At 47.5% G+C, this 18,177-nt stretch overlaps 1 protein-coding gene across 5 annotated transcripts in view; it reads left to right on the forward strand.

The window, feature by feature from the left end:
• The window catches only part of SNX9 (sorting nexin 9), a 547,796-nt gene that overhangs the window by 36,742 nt on the left and 492,877 nt on the right, over window positions 1-18,177 (forward strand). The window contains exon 1 of one of the 5 annotated variants that reach the window (XM_069769361.1): window positions 11,945-12,038. The exons of 3 other annotated variants lie outside the window; for them this stretch is intronic. In XM_069769361.1, the coding sequence (XP_069625462.1) occupies window positions 12,009-12,038 (30 nt within the window). In that variant the 5' untranslated portion in view covers window positions 11,945-12,008. Of the gene's footprint in view, window positions 1-11,944; window positions 12,039-18,177 lie in introns of those variants that run through there. One more of the 5 variants, XM_069769360.1, reaches the window with a different exon arrangement.

Raw genomic sequence — 18,177 nt, forward strand, 5'->3', positions numbered from 1 at the left:
GGAGTGGGACGATCATGTGGTGCAGAGTGCTCCGCGGTTCCTGAGCACTCTGAAACAGGTCATTTTGAGACCTCAAGTCACCCATAATACGGCGCTCCAACTGCTGGCACTGACACAGAGCTCATCCTGGGTCAGCCATTTCTCTGTCCACTTCCGGACTTTAGCGTCTGAGTTGGAGTGGCCGGATAAAGCCCTCATCCCTGTATTTTGGAGGGGGCTGGCTGATCATGTGAAGGACGCTTTGGCCACTAGGGAGATTCCTGCCACACTGGAAGAGCTAATAGCTGTATCAACTCGCATCGACCTCCGTTATAACGATCGAAGGTTGGAGTGAGCCCAGTGTAGGCAGAGGTTTCGGCTAGCTCTCACATTCGCCAAACCTCTGGAATTTCTGGTCCAGGCATCCAAGCCACATGAGGCCATGGAGGTGTTACGAGTGGGATCTAAGTCCCGGACCGCTCGTGCACACAAGATCTGTCATGCCTGCCGGCAGTCAGGACATCTTGCCTCCAGATGTTCCCTGCGGTCGGGAAAACGTCAGCGTCCAGTGGTTGTAGGAGGAGGTATACTAGACACGGCAACGTTTTCCTCCAAACTGTCCTTCAAGAGGGCAATTACCATAGGCCCATCCACTCTTATAGTAGAGCTTTGCGTGGATTCCGGAGCGGAGGACAATTTTATGTCATCTGCCTTAGCCCAACTGCACGTAATACCCCTGGTGATGCTCACCAAACCTGTGACCGTCCGAGTGGTAAATGGGTCGACACTGCCCTCACAGATAACACACCAGAAATTATCTCCCTGCTAGTCATTCCCGAGGGAATTGATGAGGTCCTATTGGGGATACCATGGCTACGCTACCACTCTTCTCATATTGAGTGGTCCTCAGGGAGAATTGTGGGATGGAGTGAATCTTGTCAGGGTAGATGTCTGAGGGAGTGCGTTCAGGTTGTTACTACTGAAGTACCCGCAGATCTTTCCTCTCTCTGCAAATACTATTGGCCCTATGCGGACGTGTTCTCCAAGAGGGCTGCGGAGTCCCTACCGCCCCTATTACTGTCCTATTGACCTCTTGCCTGGTGCAGAGCCTCCCCGGGGTCGAGTCTATCCCCTATCTCTCCCGGAGACTGAGGCGATTACCCAATACATTCAGGAGAATCTGGCAAGAGGATTCATTACGAAGTCCGTGTCACCAGCAGGGGCGGGGTTCTTCTTCGTGCAGAAGAAGAACGGAGAATTATGTCCATGCATAGATTACAGAGATCTTAACGCCATCACCGTTATGAACAAGTACCCTTTGCCCCTGATATCTGAGTTATTCGATAGGTTGCGGGGAGCGAGGGTATTTACTAAGCTTGATCTGCCGGGTGCTTACAACTTGATTCGTGTCCGTGAGGGGGACGAATGGAAGATGGCATTTAACACCAGGGACGGGCACTCTGAATACCTGGTGATGCCCTTCGGGCTCTGTAATGCTCCTGCCATTTTCCATGACTTTGTGAATGATATCTTCCGGGATATGCTCACCACCTCGGTTGTAGTCTATCTGGTTGATATTCTGATCTACTCTCCAGATTTAGATTCCCACCGGAGAGATCTTTGCAAAGTCTTCAACCTCCTATGGGCAAACTCCCTCTATGCAGGAGTCCTTGCCTTTCCTTTGCTATATCATCTCCGCCAAGGAATTGGCTATGGATCCTGCCAAGCTACAGGATGTGATGGACTGGCAGGAACCCCAATCTCTCAAGGCGGTGCAGCGCTTTATGGGGTTCATTAACTATTATCACCATTTCATTCCCCACCTCTCAACCTTGGTAGCTCCCCTGGTTGCCCTAACCAAGAAGGGAGCTAATCCCAAATTGTGGTCGGAGGAGGTCTCCAAGGCCTTCCTCTCTATTATAAAGTCTCCTTTTGCTAGCGCTCCCATTCTACATCGTCCCGATGTAGATAAACCATTTATTATGGAGGTGGATGATTCATCCTTCTGTGCTGGAGCAGTCCTCTTCCAAAAAGATGCTCAAGGTTGGAAACATCCTTGCTTCTTTTTCTCCTAGACATTCACACTAGCAGAGAGGAATTATTCCATCGGGGACAGGGAGTTGCTAGCTATGAAGTTGGCCTTCTCAGAGTGGAGACACCTCCTGGAGGGGGCTCGTTTTCCCTTCCAAGTGTATACTGACCACAAAAATGTGGTTTATTTACAGACTGCCCAGCGGCTAAACTCTCACCAGGCTAGATGGTCCTTGTTCTTCTCCTGATCCACTTCACCCTCCACTATCTTTCAGGGGAGAAGAACATCCATGCCGATCTCTCTCCCGTTCCGTAGTGTCATCAGTAGAGAAGGAGGAGCAGCCTCGGCTAATTGTCCCTTCGGAGAGCCTGAGGACCGTGGCCCCGGTTTCGCTTGAGTCTGTGCCCCCGGGCAAGACTTGTGCCATCTAATTTGCAACCGGAGGTTCTCTCTTGGGCTCACTCGTCCAGGGTGGGTGGACATTTTGGGACCAAGAGGACATCTGAGTTTCTGGCGAGGACGTACTGGTGGCCGCATATGGCCTGTGACATCGGAGACTATATTCGAGCGTGTGTCTCCTGCGCCAAGAATAAGTCTTCTCGACAACAGCCTGCTGGGCTACTTTACCCCTTGCCGGTGGCAGACAGGCCTTGAGAAATGGTCGAGATGGACTTTGTGGTAGGCTTACCCAAGTCCCGTAGCTACATCATTATTTGGGTAGTCACCGACCATTTTTCCAAAATGGTGCACTTGGTGCCTCTTTCATGGCTACCTTCTGCACGTGTCTTGGCGGCGTTGTTTATTAAGCACATTTTCCGCCTACACGGTATGCCAGACAAAATTCTCAGTGGCCTGGGCCACAGTTTGCGTCTCGGTTCTAGAGAGAGCTTTGTAGTCTTCTCAGCATCGAGCTGAATCTCTCTTCAGCATACCATCCCGAGTTGAATGGGTTGGTAGAGAGGGCCAACCAGACACTGGTCACATACCAGCGACATTTTGTCTCAGCCAGGCAGGATGACTGGGCATCCTTGCTACTGTGTGTGGAGTTTGCGCTCAACAACGCCGTAGCCGACTCCACTGGGCAGACCCCATTCCTCCTTAATTACGACCAGCATCCGCGGGTTCCTGTACCCATGCCCGTGTCTTCCGCCGACTCCAGGGTGGCAGACTGGGCTGTAGAGGCACTTGACATTTGGGACCGCACATAACTCCTGGCAATTTATTGTGGCTCTCCGCCCGTAACATCAGGCTGCGAGTTGAGTCCACTAAGTTGGCGCCTCGCTACCTAGGCCCCTTCAAGGTCCCGGAATAGGTTAATCCTGTGGTCTACTGTTTGGCCCTTCCACCACCCCTAGGCTTCACTGACACCTTTCATGTGTCCCTCCTAAAGCCCGTCCACATGTCCTGGTTTTCCGAGTCATCTGCTGGGACATGGGGCTCATCCACAATTACAAGGTGAATGCCATCATGGGGTATAAGGTGGTACGTGGCAAAATATTCTGATGGATTGGAAGGGTTATGGTCAAGAGGACAGGTCCTGGGAGCCTGTTGAGCACATTTGGGCTCCGCAGCTCATTGCTGACTTCGAGCTTAACGAGGCCCAAGGAGGGGGGCCCTAGGAGGGGGGATAATGTTAGGTGTCGAGTTCCCGCCGCTGCACAGTATTGGAGGTCGGGGGTAACATGCTCAGGTCCTGTAGTAGCTCCTGTTGGACCACTTGGAAGGTCCCGGAGAGTTTACGCTATAAAAGGTTCGCATGGCCGCACGGCCATGCGCTAGTGTAAACTTATTATCGTGTGTGTGTGTATGTATGCCTGTCAATGGATGAAAGCTCTGAATCATTCCCATTTCTAGTGTCGTTGACTGTTCGCGAATGGTGAAAGCTACCTAGCGCCTGACAGTTCTATCCCGCACAGCTAGAACACAATACAGCATCTGATAGCAGTGACCGCCAGTGCGGCGCCGTGCGCTAATATAGCGCTTTCCTGGCCCAAGTCTGGGTGGTTAGTGGTGTCCGCCAAAGCGGCACTGCACGCACTCTTATGCAGTAAATTTTTTGTTCTATTAATCTCTGACACCCCAGTAGCTGTGTCGAGCGCAAGAGGTCTAGAGAAACTCTTTCCCTGAGTCTTGGGACAGAATTCTGTGACTTTGCTTGTGCTCTTTGTGCGGTACCGCGGCCCTGTGACGCAGCAGGGTTTGCTTCCTTCATACCGGGTGAAGCTAACCCGTGTGTGTATCCACATTATACCGCCATATAGTCCGTCATTACTCAGCAGCAGGTTCCATCTCTGCACGGTGGACCCCGGGCTGTGAAATCACCTTTCACCATCCTTATAATTATTTGGTGCATTCCGCTAGCTCTAACACACGCTATAAAACCCACTATAAATAGTAAATCAAACCCCCCTTTATCACCCCCTTAGTTAGGGAAAAATTGGAAATAAAAAAAGTATTTTTTTCCATTTTCCCATTAGGGTTGGGGCTAGAGATGGGGTTAGGGTTTGGCTTACGTTTACAGTTGGGATTAGGGTTAGGGGTGTGTCAAGGTTAGGGGTGTGGTTACGGTTCTGGTTAGGGTTGGGATTAGGGTTAGGGGTGTGCTGGGGTTAGGATTATGTTGGGATTCGGGTTAGGGGTTTGTTCGGGTTAGGGGTGTGGTTAGGGTTCTGTTATGAATAGGTAATTCAGAACCACAATGGACCTTGAAGTTCAGAGCACACAAAGTGACCTGACAATAACCAAAAAACATAGGACGAGCTCTGAGACGTGGGAACTCTGCTGACCACAATCCCTAATCCTATCACACCACACTAGAGGTAGCCGTGGATTGCGCCTAACGCTCCCTATGCAACTTGGCACAGCCTGAGAAACTAGCTAGGCCTGAAAATAGAAAAATAAGCCTACCTTGCCTCAGAGAAATTCCCCAAAGGAAAAGGCAGCCCCCCACATATAATGACTGTGAGTAAAGATGAAAATACAAACACAGAGATGAAATAGATTTAGCAAAGTGAGGCCCGACTTACTGAATAGACCGAGGATAGGAAAGATAGCTTTGCGGTCAACACAAAAACCTACAAACAACCACGCAGAGGGGCAAAAAGACCCTCCGCACCGACTAACGGTACGGAGGTGCTCCCTCTGCGTCTCCAGCAAGCAAGAAAAACCAATATAGCAAGCTGGACAGAAAATATAGCAAACAAAAGTAACACAAGCAGAACTTAGCTTATGCTGAGCAGACAGGCCACAGGAACGATCCAGGAGGAAGCAAGACCAATACTAGAACATTGACTGGAGGCCAGGATCAAAGCACTAGGTGGAGTTAAATAGAGCAGCACCTAACGACTTAACCTCATCACCTGAGGAAGGAAACTCAGAAGCCGCAGTACCACTCACATCCACCAACGGAAGCCCATAGACAGAATCAGCCGAAGTACCACTTGTGACCACAGAATTCACAACAGTCCCCCATCCTTGAGGAGGGGTCACCGAACCCTCACCAGAGCCCCCAGGCCGACCAGGATGAGCCATATGAAAGGCACGAACAAGATCGGCAGCATGGACATCAGAGGCAAAGACCCAGGAATTATCTTCCTGACCATAACCCTTCCACTTAACCAGATACTGGAGTTTCCGTCTCGAAACACGAGAATCCAAAATCTTTTCCACTATATACTCCAACTCCCCCTCCACCAAAACCGGTGCAGGAGGATCAACAGATGGAACCATAGGTGCCACGTATCTCCGCAACAATGACCTATGGAATACGTTATGGATGGAAAAAGAATCTGGAAGGGTCAAACGAAAAGACACAGGATTAAGAACCTCAGAAATCCTATACGGACTAATGAAACGAGGCTTAAACTTAGGAGAGGAAACCTTCATAGGAATATAACGAGATGACAACCAAACCAAATCCCCAACACGAAGTCGGGGACCCACACAGCGTCTGCGATTAGCGAAACGTTGAGCCTTCTCCTGGGACAAGGTCAAATTGTCCACTACATGAGTCCAAATCTGCTGCAACCTGTCCACCACAGTATCCACACCAGGACAGTCCGAAGACTCAACCTGCCCTGAAGAGAAACGAGGATGGAACCCAGAATTGCAGAAAAACGGCGAAACCAAGGTAGCCGAGCTGGTCCGATTATTAAGGGCGAACTCAGCCAACGGCAAAAAGGACACCCAATCATCCTGATCAGCAGAAACAAAACATCTCAGATATGTTTCCAAGGTCTGATTGGTTCGTTCAGTTTGGCCATTTGTCTGAGGATGGAAAGCCGAGGAAAAAGACAAATCAATGCCCATCCTAGCACAAAAGGCTCGCCAAAACCTCGAAACAAACTGGGAACCTCTGTCAGAAACGATGTTCTCCGGAATGCCATGTAAACGAACCACATGTTGGAAAAACAATGGCACCAAATCAGAGGAGGAAGGTAATTTAGACAAGGGTACCAAATGGATCATCTTAGAGAAGCGATCACAAACTACCCAAATGACCGACATTTTTTGAAAGACGGGGAGATCCGAAATAAAATCCATAGAGATATGTGTCCAAGGCCTCTTTGGGACCGGCAAGGGCAAAAGCAACCCACTGGCACGAGAACAGCAGGGCTTAGCCCGAGCACAAATCCCACAGGACTGCACAAAAGAACGCACATCCCGCGACAGAGACGGCCACCAAAAGGATCTAGCCACTAAATCTGTGGTACCAAAGATTCCAGGATGACCAGCCAACACCGAACAATGAACCTCAGAGATAACTCTACTCGTCCACCTATCAGGGACAAACAGTTTCTCCGCTGGGCAACGATCAGGTTTATTAGCCTGAAAATTTTGCAGCACCCGCCGCAAATCAGGGGAGATGGCAAACACAATTACTCCCTCTTTGAGAATACCCGCCGGCTCAGGCAAACCCGGAGAGTCGGGCACAAAACTCCTAGACAGGGCATCCGCCTTCACATTTTTAGAGCCCGGAAGGTACGAAACCACAAAGTCAAAACGGGAGAAAAACAGCGACCAACGAGCCTGTCTAGGATTCAACCGTTTGGCAGACTCGAGATAAGTCAAGTTCTTGTGATCAGTCAAGACCACCACGCGATGCTTAGCTCCTTCAAGCCAATGACGAAACTCCTCGAATGCCCACTTCATGGCCAGCAACTCTCGATTGCCAACATCATAATTTCGCTCAGCAGGCGAAAACTTCCTGGAAAAGAAGGCGCATGGCTTCATCACCGAGCAATCAGAATCTCTTTGCGACAAAACAGCCCCCGCTCCAATTTCAGAAGCATCAACCTCGACCTGGAACGGAAGCAAAACATCTGGTTGACGCAACACAGGGGCAGAAGAAAAACGACGCTTTAACTCTTGAAAAGCTTCCACAGCAGCAGAAGACCAATTGACCACATCAGCACCCTTCTTGGTCAAATCGGTCAATGGTTTAGCAATACTAGAGAAATTACAGATGAAGCGACGATAAAAATTAGCAAAGCCAAGGAACTTTTGCAGACTCTTCAGAGATGTCGGCTGAGTCCAATCATAAATGGCCTGGACCTTAACAGGGTCCATCTCGATAGTAGAAGGGGAAAAAATGAACCCCAAAAATGAAACCTTCTGAACACCAAAGAGACACTTTGATCCCTTCACAAACAAAGAATTAGCACGCAGGACCTGGAACACCATTCTGACCTGCTTCACATGAGACTCCCAATCATCCGAGAAGACCAAAATATCATCCAAGTATACAATCAGGAATTTATCCAGGTACTCTCGGAAGATGTCATGCATAAAGGACTGAAACACTGATGGAGCATTGGCAAGTCCGATTGGCATAACTAGGTACTCAAAATGGCCCTCGGGCGTATTAAATGCAGTTTTCCATTCATCGCCCCGTTTAATACGCACAAGATTATATGCACCACGGAGATCTATCTTGGTGAACCAACTAGCCCCCTTAATCCGAGCAAACAAATCAGATAGCAGCGGCAAGGGGTACTGAAATTTGACCGTGATTTTATTTAGAAGGCGGTAATCAATACAAGGTCTCAGCGAACCATCCTTCTTGGCCACAAAAAAGAACCCTGCTCCCAATGGCGATGACGACGGGCGAATATGACCCTTCTCCAAAGATTCTTTTACGTAACTCCGCATAGCTGCGTGCTCAGGTACAGAAAAATTAAACAGTCGACGCTTAGGAAACTTACTACCAGGAATCAACTCGATAGCACAATCACAATCCCTATGCGGAGGTAGGGCATTGGACTTGGGCTCATCGAATACATCCCGGTAATCAGACAAGAACTCTGGGACCTCAGAAGGGGTGGATGATGAGATAGACAGAAATGGAACATCACCATGTACCCCCTGACAACCCCAGCTGGACACAGACATGGATTTCCAATCTAATACTGGGTTATGGAGTTGTAGCCATGGCAACCCCAACACGACCACATCATGCAGATTATGCAACACCAGAAAGCGAATATCCTCCTGGTGCGCAGGAGCCATGCACATGGTCAGCTGGGTCCAATACTGAGGCTTATTCTTGGCCAAAGGCGTAGCATCAATTCCTCTCAATGAAATAAGACACTGCAAGGGCTCCAAGACAAACCCACAGCGCCTAGCAAACTCCAAGTCCATCAAATTCAGGGCAGCGCCTGAATCCACAAATGCCATGACAGAATAGGAAGACAAAGAGCAGATCAAAGTAACGGATAAAAGAAATTTCGACTGTACCGTACCAATGGTGGCAGACTTAGCGAACCGCTTAGTGCGCTTAGGACAATCGGAGATAGCATGAGTGGAATCACCACAGTAGAAACACAGCTCATTCTGACGTCTGTGTTCTTGCCTTTCAGCTCTGGTCAAAGTCCTATCGCACTGCATAGGCTCAGGTTTATGCTCAGATAATACCGCCAAATGGTGCACAGATTTACGCTCACGCAAGCGTCGACCGATCTGAATGGCCAAAGACATAGACTCATTCAGACCAGCAGGCATAGGAAATCCCACCATGACATCCTTAAGGACTTCAGAGAGACCCTTTCTGAAAATACCTGCCAACGCACATTCATTCCATTGAGTGAGCACGGACCACTTTCTAAACTTCTGACAATAAATCTCTATCTCATCCTGACCCTGACACAGAGCCAGCAAATTTTTCTCTGCCTGATCCACTGAATTAGGTTCATCGTACAGTAATCCGAGCGCCAGAAAAAACGCATCAATATTACATAATGCAGGATCTCCTGGCGCAAGGGAAAATGCCCAGTCTTGAGGGTCGCCACGTAATAAAGAAATAATGATCTTAACTTGTTGAACTGAGTCACCAGAGGAGCGAGGTTTCAACGCCAGAAACAGTTTGCAATTATTTTTGAAACTCAGAAATTTAGCTCTATCTCCAGAAAACAAATCAGGAATAGGAATTATTGGTTCTAACATAGAATTCTGAGCCACAAAGTCTTGAATATTTTGTACTCTTGCAGTGAGATGATCCACACATGAAGACAGACCTTTAATGTCCATCACTACACCTGTGTCCTTAACCACCCAAATGTCTAGGGGAAAAAAAGGCAAAACACAGTGCAAAGAAAAAAAAATGGTCTCAGAACTTCTTTTTTCCCTCTATTGAGAAGCATAGTACTTTAGGCCTCCAGTACTGTTATGAATAGGTAATTCAGAACCACAATGGACCTTGAAGTTCAGAGCACACAAAGTGACCTGACAATAACCAAAAAACATAGGACGAGCTATGAGACGTGGGAACTCTGCTGACCGCAATCCCTAATCCTATCACACCACACTAGAGGTAGCCGTGGATTGCGCCTAGCGCTCACTATGCAACTCGGCACAGCCTGAGAAACTAGCTAGGCCTGAAGATAGAAAAATAAGCCTACCTTGCCTCAGAGAAATTCCCCAAAGGAAAAGGCAGCCCCCCACATATAATGACTGTGAGTTAAGATGAAAATACAAACACAGAGATGAAATAGATTTAGCAAAGTGAGGCCCGACTTACTGAATAGACCGAGGATAGGAAAGATAGCTTTGCGGTCAACACAAAAACCTACAAACAACCCCGCAGAGGGGCAAAAAGACCCTCCGCACCGACTAACGGTACGGAGGTGCTCCCTCTGCGTCTCAGAGCTTCCAGCAAGCAAGAAAAACCAATATAGCAAGCTGGACAGAAAATATAGCAAACAAAAGTAACACAAGCAGAACTTAGCTTATGCTGAGCAGACAGGCCACAGGAACGATCCAGGAGGAAGCAAGGCCAATACTAGAACATTGACTGGAGGCCAGGATCAAAGCACTAGGTGGAGTTAAATAGAGCAGCACCTAACGACTTAACCTCATCACCTGAGGAAGGAAACTCAGAAGCCGCAGTACCAGTCACATCCACCAACGGAAGCCCATAGACAGAATCAGCCGAAGTACCACTTGTGACCACAGGAGGGAGCTTGACCACAGAATTCACAACAGGGTTCTGTTTATGGTTGGGATTAGGGTTAGGGGTGTGCTGGGGTTAGGATTATGTTGGGATTCCGGTTAGAGGCTTGTTCGGGTTAGGGGTGTGGTTAGGGTTGGGATTATGGTTAGGTGTGTGTTTGGGTTAGGGTTGGAGTTCGAATTGGGGGGTTTCCACTGTTTAGGCTCATCAGGCACTCTCCAAACGCGACTTGGCATCCGATCTCAATTCAAGCCAATTCTGCTTTATAAAAGTAAAACGGTGCTCCTTCCCTTCCGAGCTCTGCTGTTCGCCCAAACAGTGGTTTACACCCACATATGGTGTATCAGCATATTTGGGACAAATTGGACAACAACTTTTGTGGTCCAATTTCTCCTTTTACCCTTAGGAAAATACAAAACTGGGGGCTAAAAAATCGTTTTTTGTGGGGGTTGAAAGTTCTCAGAACACATCTAGATAAGTTCCTTAGGGGGTCTACTTTCCAAAATTGTGTCACTTGTGGGGGGTTTCCACTGTTTAGGCACATCAGGGACTCTCCAAACGTGACATGGCATCCTGTCTCAATTCCAGCCAATTTTCCATTGAAAAGTCAAACCGCGCTCCTTCCCTTCCGAGCTCTGCCATGCACCCAAACAGTGGTTTACCCCCACATATGGGGTATTGGCGTACTCATGACAAATTGTACAACAACTTTTGGGGCCAATTTCTCCTGATACCCTTGGTAAAATAAAACAAATTGGATCTGAAGTAAATTTTTTGTGAAAAAAAGATAAATGTTCATTTTTTTTTTTTTTAAACATTCCAAAAATTCCTGTGAAGAACCTGAAGGGTTAATAAACTTCTTGAATGTGGTTTTGAGCATCTTGAGGGGTGCAGTTTTTAGAATGGTGTCACTTTGGGAAATTTAATATCATATAGACCCCTCAAAGTGACTTCAAATGTGATGTGGTCCCTAAAAAAAATAAAATCAATAAAATGGTGTTGTAAAAATGAGAAATCGCTGGCCAAATTTTAACCCTTACAACTTCCTAACAAAAAAAATGCTGGATCCAAAATTGTGCTGATGTAAAGTAGAAATGTGAGAAATGTTACTTATTAAGTATTTTGTGTGACATATCTCTGATTTAAGGGCATGAAAATTCAAACTTGAAAAATTGCAAAATTTTCAACATTTTTGCCTTTTTTTTTTTTTACACACATAAATTTAAGTCTTATTAAAGAAATTTTATCAGTAACGTGAAGTAAAATACAGTGCCTTGCGAAAGTATTCGGCTCCCTGGAACTTTTCAACCTTTTCCCACATATCATTCTTCATAAAGATACCAAATGTAAATTTTTGGTGAAGAATCAACAACAAGTTGAACACAATTGTGTAGATGAACAAAATTGATTGGTTATTTTACATTTCATTTCTAGAGTTGAGCGACTTTTACTTTTTTAGGATCGAGGACTTGGGACTTTCTCAAAAGTCGGGTCGGGTGAAATCGCCGGATTATTTTGAAAAGTCGGGGGCCGACCGAAACACAAAACCCAATGCAAGTCAATGGGGAATCAAAGTCGGCAGTGAGTGGAGGACAGGAAAACACCTACAGTGCCCATTTTAATGCCAAAAACATAATTTCGTATTACTGAAGCTTGTCAATCTTAATTTACTTTATAATAATAGTTAGGCATTGAAATCAGGGGCTCATTTGGCTAAAGTTGTGGAGGGTAGGGCTGGTCAGCGGAGGACAACTGTAATGAGAGGCTGACACAGTTACTATGCCCAAATAAGTAGGCTAAATGCAGTTCAAAATTAGTAACAGGAGTACACAGGCGGCATTGCTTTGTTCAGTGGAGGACAACTGTAATAAGTGGCTCAGACAGACTGAGTAGGCCTAAAAGAAAAAAGTAGGCTAAATGCAGTTCAAAATTGGTAACAGGAGTACTGTTGTGAATTCTGCTCTTGGGTTCCCTCCAGTGGTTGTTGGTGGGAATGCAGTTGTCTCTGACTCGCAGTCCTGGCCAGGTGTATCGGATAATTACAATTCTGACTGGGATATTTAGGTGTGCAAGATCCTTTAGCCCTTGCCAGTTGTCATTGTTTCTTTGGAAGTGTTGGATCTCTGCCTGGCCTGTCCTGCTTATCTGCCAGTTCAGCAAAGATAAGTGTCTGTTTCTTTTCCTGTGGCACACATGCAGTGTGCTTATTTTCAGTACTGTTCGTTTGTTTTTCTTTTGTCCAGATTAGACTGTGTCTGTGTTTTCTCAGTCTGGTTGGTTTCACTGGAGTTGCAGATATACGCTCCTACATCTTTAGTTAGATGTAGGAAGTTTTTTGTATATTCTGCTGTGGATTTTTTGAAGGGTTTTAATACTGACCGCACAGAACTCTGTCCTATTCTGTCCTATCTAGCTAGAGTGGCCTCCTGTGCTAAATCCTGTTTTTTCTGCCTGTGTATGTTTTTTCCTCTCCGACTCACCACCAATATTTGTGGGGGGCTGTCTATCCTTTGGGGATTTTCTCTGAGGCAAGATAGTATTCCGATTTCCATCTTTAGGGGTATTTAGTCCTCCGGCTGTGACGAGGTGTCTAGGTGTGTTAGGTACACTCCACGGCTACTTCTAGTTGCGGTGTTAAGTTCAGGGTTGCGGTCAGTATAGTGGCCACTATCTCCAGTGAATGTTCTCATGCAGCTCCAAGGTCACCGGATCATAACAGTGTACACAGGCGGCATTGCTTTTTTCAGTGGAGAACAACTAATAAGTGGCTCAGACAGCCTTAGTAGGCCTAAAATAAAAAAGTAGGCTAAATGCAGTTCAAAATTGGTAACATGAGTACACAGGCGGCATTGCTTTTTTCAGTGGAAGACAACTGTAATGAGAGGCTGACACAGTTACTAGGCCCAAATAAGTAAGTAGGCTAAATGCAGTTCAAAATTGGTAACAGGAGTACACAGGCGGCATTGCTTTGTTCAGTGGAGGACAACTGTAATAAGTGGCTCAGACAGACTTAGTAGGCCTAAAATAAAAAAGTAGGCTTGGGAAGAAACTGGGTCAGTGGGTGCTCTCCTCCGCTGGCCTGGCTGTCTTTAGCAAGACTGCATGGATCACGGCTCATACCACTGAACGCCTGCTCTATCTCCCAGTGGGCAATAGACTACACAGACAACACAGGGTTAAGGTAAAACAGTGTGGCAATACTTTATTAAACCACAACACACAATAGCAAACAGAACAATCCCAACATGGCTGGAATTGCTTGATTACATGGGCGCATATAAAAGATCACTGCGTCTCCACGTATTTCCAGTATGACATGATGTCAGAGCTCCCAGGGTCGCTACTTCATCTGTGGATGCACGCACAGAGAAGAGGTAACGACAAGCATAGGGATATGACCAAGAACTGTCCATAGTGTCCATACAAGGTCCAAAGCCAGTTGACAGTTACATGGGCGCATTTAAAAAATCACTGCGCCTCCACGTATTTCCAGTATGACCTGATGTCAGAGCTCCCAGGGTCGCTACTTCATCTGTGGATGTACGCACAGAGAAGAGGTAACGACAAGCATAGGGAGATGACTAAGAACTGTCCATAGAGTCCATGCAAGGTCCAAAGCCAGTTGACACGAGAGTCACCACCTGGCTTTTCTGACCATCTCCATGGAACCAGGCGACCAGCGGGTCCCAAACCTGGCTTTCTCCAAACATATCCATGGTTCAGAGATGGTCACTGGATCAGATCTGTGTCCTTCCAACCAGAGCCGAAAACCCCTAGGTTGTTTCCTATAGAATCATAGATCAGTGTCCCTCGTTATGGTGCCATGATGAATTGGCTGCAGTCCTTTCTCTTGTCTGTTGGGTGGTTTGCAGAATGTCCTTCAGTTCAACATCAATATAAGGTAAACAATGGTGATGGGATTAAGTAGCACTGTCTACTATATAATTGTCTAAGGGTCACTTCCGTCTGTCTGTTTGTCTGTCTGTCACAGATATTCATTGGTCGCGGCCTCTGTCTGTCATGGAATCCAAGTCGCTGATTGGTCTCGCCAGCTGCCTGTCATGGCTCCCGCGACCAATCAGCGACGGCCACAGTCCGATTAGTCCCTCCCTACTCCTCTGCAGTCAGGTGCCCGCTCCATACTCCCCGCAGTCACCGCTCACACAGGGTTAATGCCAGCGGTAACGGACCGCGTTATGCCGCGGGTAACTCACTCCGTTACCGCCGCTATTAACCCTGTGTGACCAAGTTTTTACTATTGATGCTGCCTATGCAGCATCAATAGTAAAAAGATCTAATGTTAAAAATATTAAAATAAAAAATCATCATATACTCACCCTCCGGCGCCTTTCCCGCTCTTCACGATGTTCTGGTGCTAAGGATGGTATGCGACAAGGACCTTCCATGACGTCACGGTCACGTGACCGCAACGTCATCACAGGTCCTGCGCGAGAAGGACCATCCATGACGTCACGGTCATGTGACCGCGACGTCATGGAAGGTCCTGCACGAGAAGGACCTTCCAAAACGTCACTGTCATGTGACCGCAACGTCATCACACCCTCGGACCGGAAGCTGGTGACAGAACTACAAGGGGCCCTTGATCGGAAGGTGAGTATATGTTTATTTTTTATTTTTTAACCTGTGACATACGTGGCTGGGCAATATACTACGTGGCTGGGCAATATACTACGTGGCTGGGCAATATACTACGTGGCTGGGCAATATACTACGTGGCTGGGCAATATACTACGTGGCTGGGCAATATAATACGTGGCTGGGCAATATACTACGTGGCTGGGCAATATACTACGTGGTGGGGCAACATACTACGTGACTGGGCAATATACTATGTGACTAGGCAATCTACTACATGGGCTGTGCAATATACTTCGTGGACATGCATATTCTAGAATACCCGATGCGTTAGAATCGGGCCACCATCTAGTCTACTATATAATTGTCTATGGGTCACTTCCGTCTTTCTGTCTGTCTGTCTGTCCTTCTTTCTGTCATGGATATTCATTGGTCGCAGCCTCTGTCTGTCAAGGAAATGCAAGTCGCTGATTGGTCGCGTCAAAACAGCCACGACCAATCAGCGACGGGCACAGTCCGGAATAAAATGGCCGCTCCTTACTCCCCGCAGTATCTGCCCGGCGCCCCCGCATACTCCCCTTTGGTCACCGCTCACACAGGGTTAATGCCGGCGGTAACTGACTGCGTTATGCCGCGAGTAACGCACTCCGTTACCGCCGCTATTAACCCTGTGTGTCCCCAACTTTTTACTATTGATACTGCCTATGCGGCATCAATAGTAAAAAAATGTAATGTTAACAATAATAAAAAAACAAAAAACCTGCTATACTCACCCTCCGTAGTCCGCCGAGCCACTCGCGCCTGCCGCCATCTTCCGTTCCCAGCGATGCATTGCGAAATTATCCAGAAGACTTAGTGGTTTCGCGAGACCGCTAAGTCTTCTGGGTAATTTCGCAATGCATCCTGGGAACAGAAGATGGCGGCAGCCGTGCGCTCAGGCTACGTTCACATTGGCGTTCCGCCAATGTGCGTCGCTGTTGCGCTGGCGACGCGCCGGCGACGCAGCGGCGACGCAGCGGCGACGCGCCCCTATGTTTAACATAGGGGACGCGTGCGTCGTTTTGGTGGCGTTTTTCGCCACGTGCGTCGTTTCCGACGCTAGCGTCGGACGCAAGAAAACGCTACATTGTAGCATTTTCTGTGCGTCCGATTTTCGTCAAAAACGACGCACGCGTCGCAAAACGCGCGCGTTTTTGCGCGCGTTTGCGCGCGTTTTTACGTGCGTTGCGCGTTGCGTCGCCGACGCAGGGCGGCGCAACGCTAGTGTGAACCTAGCCTCATCGCCACAGCGCCGTTGGATCCCAGGGGTGAGTATGTAACTATTTTTTTATTTTATTATTTTTTTTTTTTACAGGGATATGTGCCCACACTGCTAAATACTGCATGGGCTACATGGTTGCTATATACTACGTGGGCAGTACTGTATACTACATGGCTGCTATATACTACGTGGGCAGTACTATATACTACATGGCTGCTATATACTACGTGGACAGTACTATATACTACATGGCTGCTATATACTACGTGGGCAGTACTATATACTACATGGCTGCTATATACTACTTGGGCAGTACTATATACTACATAGCTGCTATATACTACGTGGGCAGTACTATATACTACATGGCTGCTATATACTATGATATAAATGATTGGTTCATTTTAATGAAGGTTAGATCATCAACATTTCTGGTAGCCAGACGTGTACTTTTTTCGGTCAGTATTGAACCAGCAGCACTGAAGACTCTTTCTGATAGCACACTAGCAGCTGGGCAAGCGAGCCCCTGTAATGCATATTCTGCCAATTCAGGCCAGGTGTCTATTTTCGATGCCCAGTAATCAAAGGGGAATGACCTGTGAGGGAGAACATCGATAAAGGAGGAAAAATAGTTCATAACCATACTGGACAAATGCTATCTCCTGTCACTTTGAATCGATGCAGCAGTACCTGTCGTGTCTGCGGTCATTGCGAAATCACTCCACAACCCGGTCATAAAACCCCTCTGTCCAACGCCACTTCGGATTTGTGCACCTCTAACACCTTTGCCATGTTGCCCCCTACAGCTCTTGTGAGAACCATCACCACCGCTGTGTGCTGGGAATGCCTAAACCAAACAGTCTACAAGAGTTGCTTGTTTGGTAGCCAATATTTGCTCAAGGTTCTCATGTGGCATGATATTTTGTAATTTTCCTTTATATCGTGGATCCAGGAGGCAGCTCAACCAGTAATAGTCATCGGTCATCATTTTGATGATGCGGGGGTCCCTTTTTAGGATACGCTAGGCATACTCAGCCATGTGGGCCAATGTTCCAGGTGTCAATTCACTGCTTGTGCTGGATTGAGGAGCACTTTCTTGCAAATCAACATCACTTGTGGCCCGCAAAAACCCTGTACCTGACCTTGCAACGCAACCAGTTTCTATTGCCCCCTGAGAAGCATCCTCCTCTCATAAATATTCATCCCCATCATCCTCCTCCTCTTAGTCCGCCACCTTGTCCAGGAGAGTTCCCTGAGCAGACAATGGCTGACTTTCATCAAGGCTTCCCTCCTCCTCGGCTGCAGACGCCTGCTCCTTAATGTGCGTCAAACTTTGCATCAGCAGACGCATTAGTGGGATGCTCATGCTTATGATGGCGTCGTCTGCACTTACCAGCCGTGTGCATTCCTCAAAACACTGAAGGACTTGACAGAGGTCTTGTAGCTTCGATCACTGCACACCAGACAACTCTATGTCTGCCATCCAACTGCCTGCCCGTGTATGGGTATCCTCCCACAAATAAATGACAGCACGCCTGTTCGCACAGCCTCTGAAGCATGTGCAGTGTGGAGTTCCACCTTGTTGCAACGTTGATTATTAGGCGGTGCTGGGGAAGATTCAGCGATCGCTGATGGTTCAGCATACGGCTGCAGTGTACGGGCGACCGGCGGATGTGCAAGCAAAGTCTTCGCACCTTCAGGAGTAGGGCTGGTAACTCCGGATAATTTTTCAGGAAGCACTGCACCACCAGGTTCAAGGTGTGAGCCAGGCAAGGTATGTGTTTCAGTTCTGAAAGGGCTATGGCAGCCATAAAATTCCTTCCGTTATCACTGACTACCTTGCCTGCCTCAAGATGTACACTT

This window comes from Ranitomeya imitator, chromosome 5, assembly GCF_032444005.1.
Source record: "Ranitomeya imitator isolate aRanImi1 chromosome 5, aRanImi1.pri, whole genome shotgun sequence".
Classification (NCBI taxonomy): Eukaryota; Metazoa; Chordata; class Amphibia; order Anura; family Dendrobatidae; genus Ranitomeya; species Ranitomeya imitator.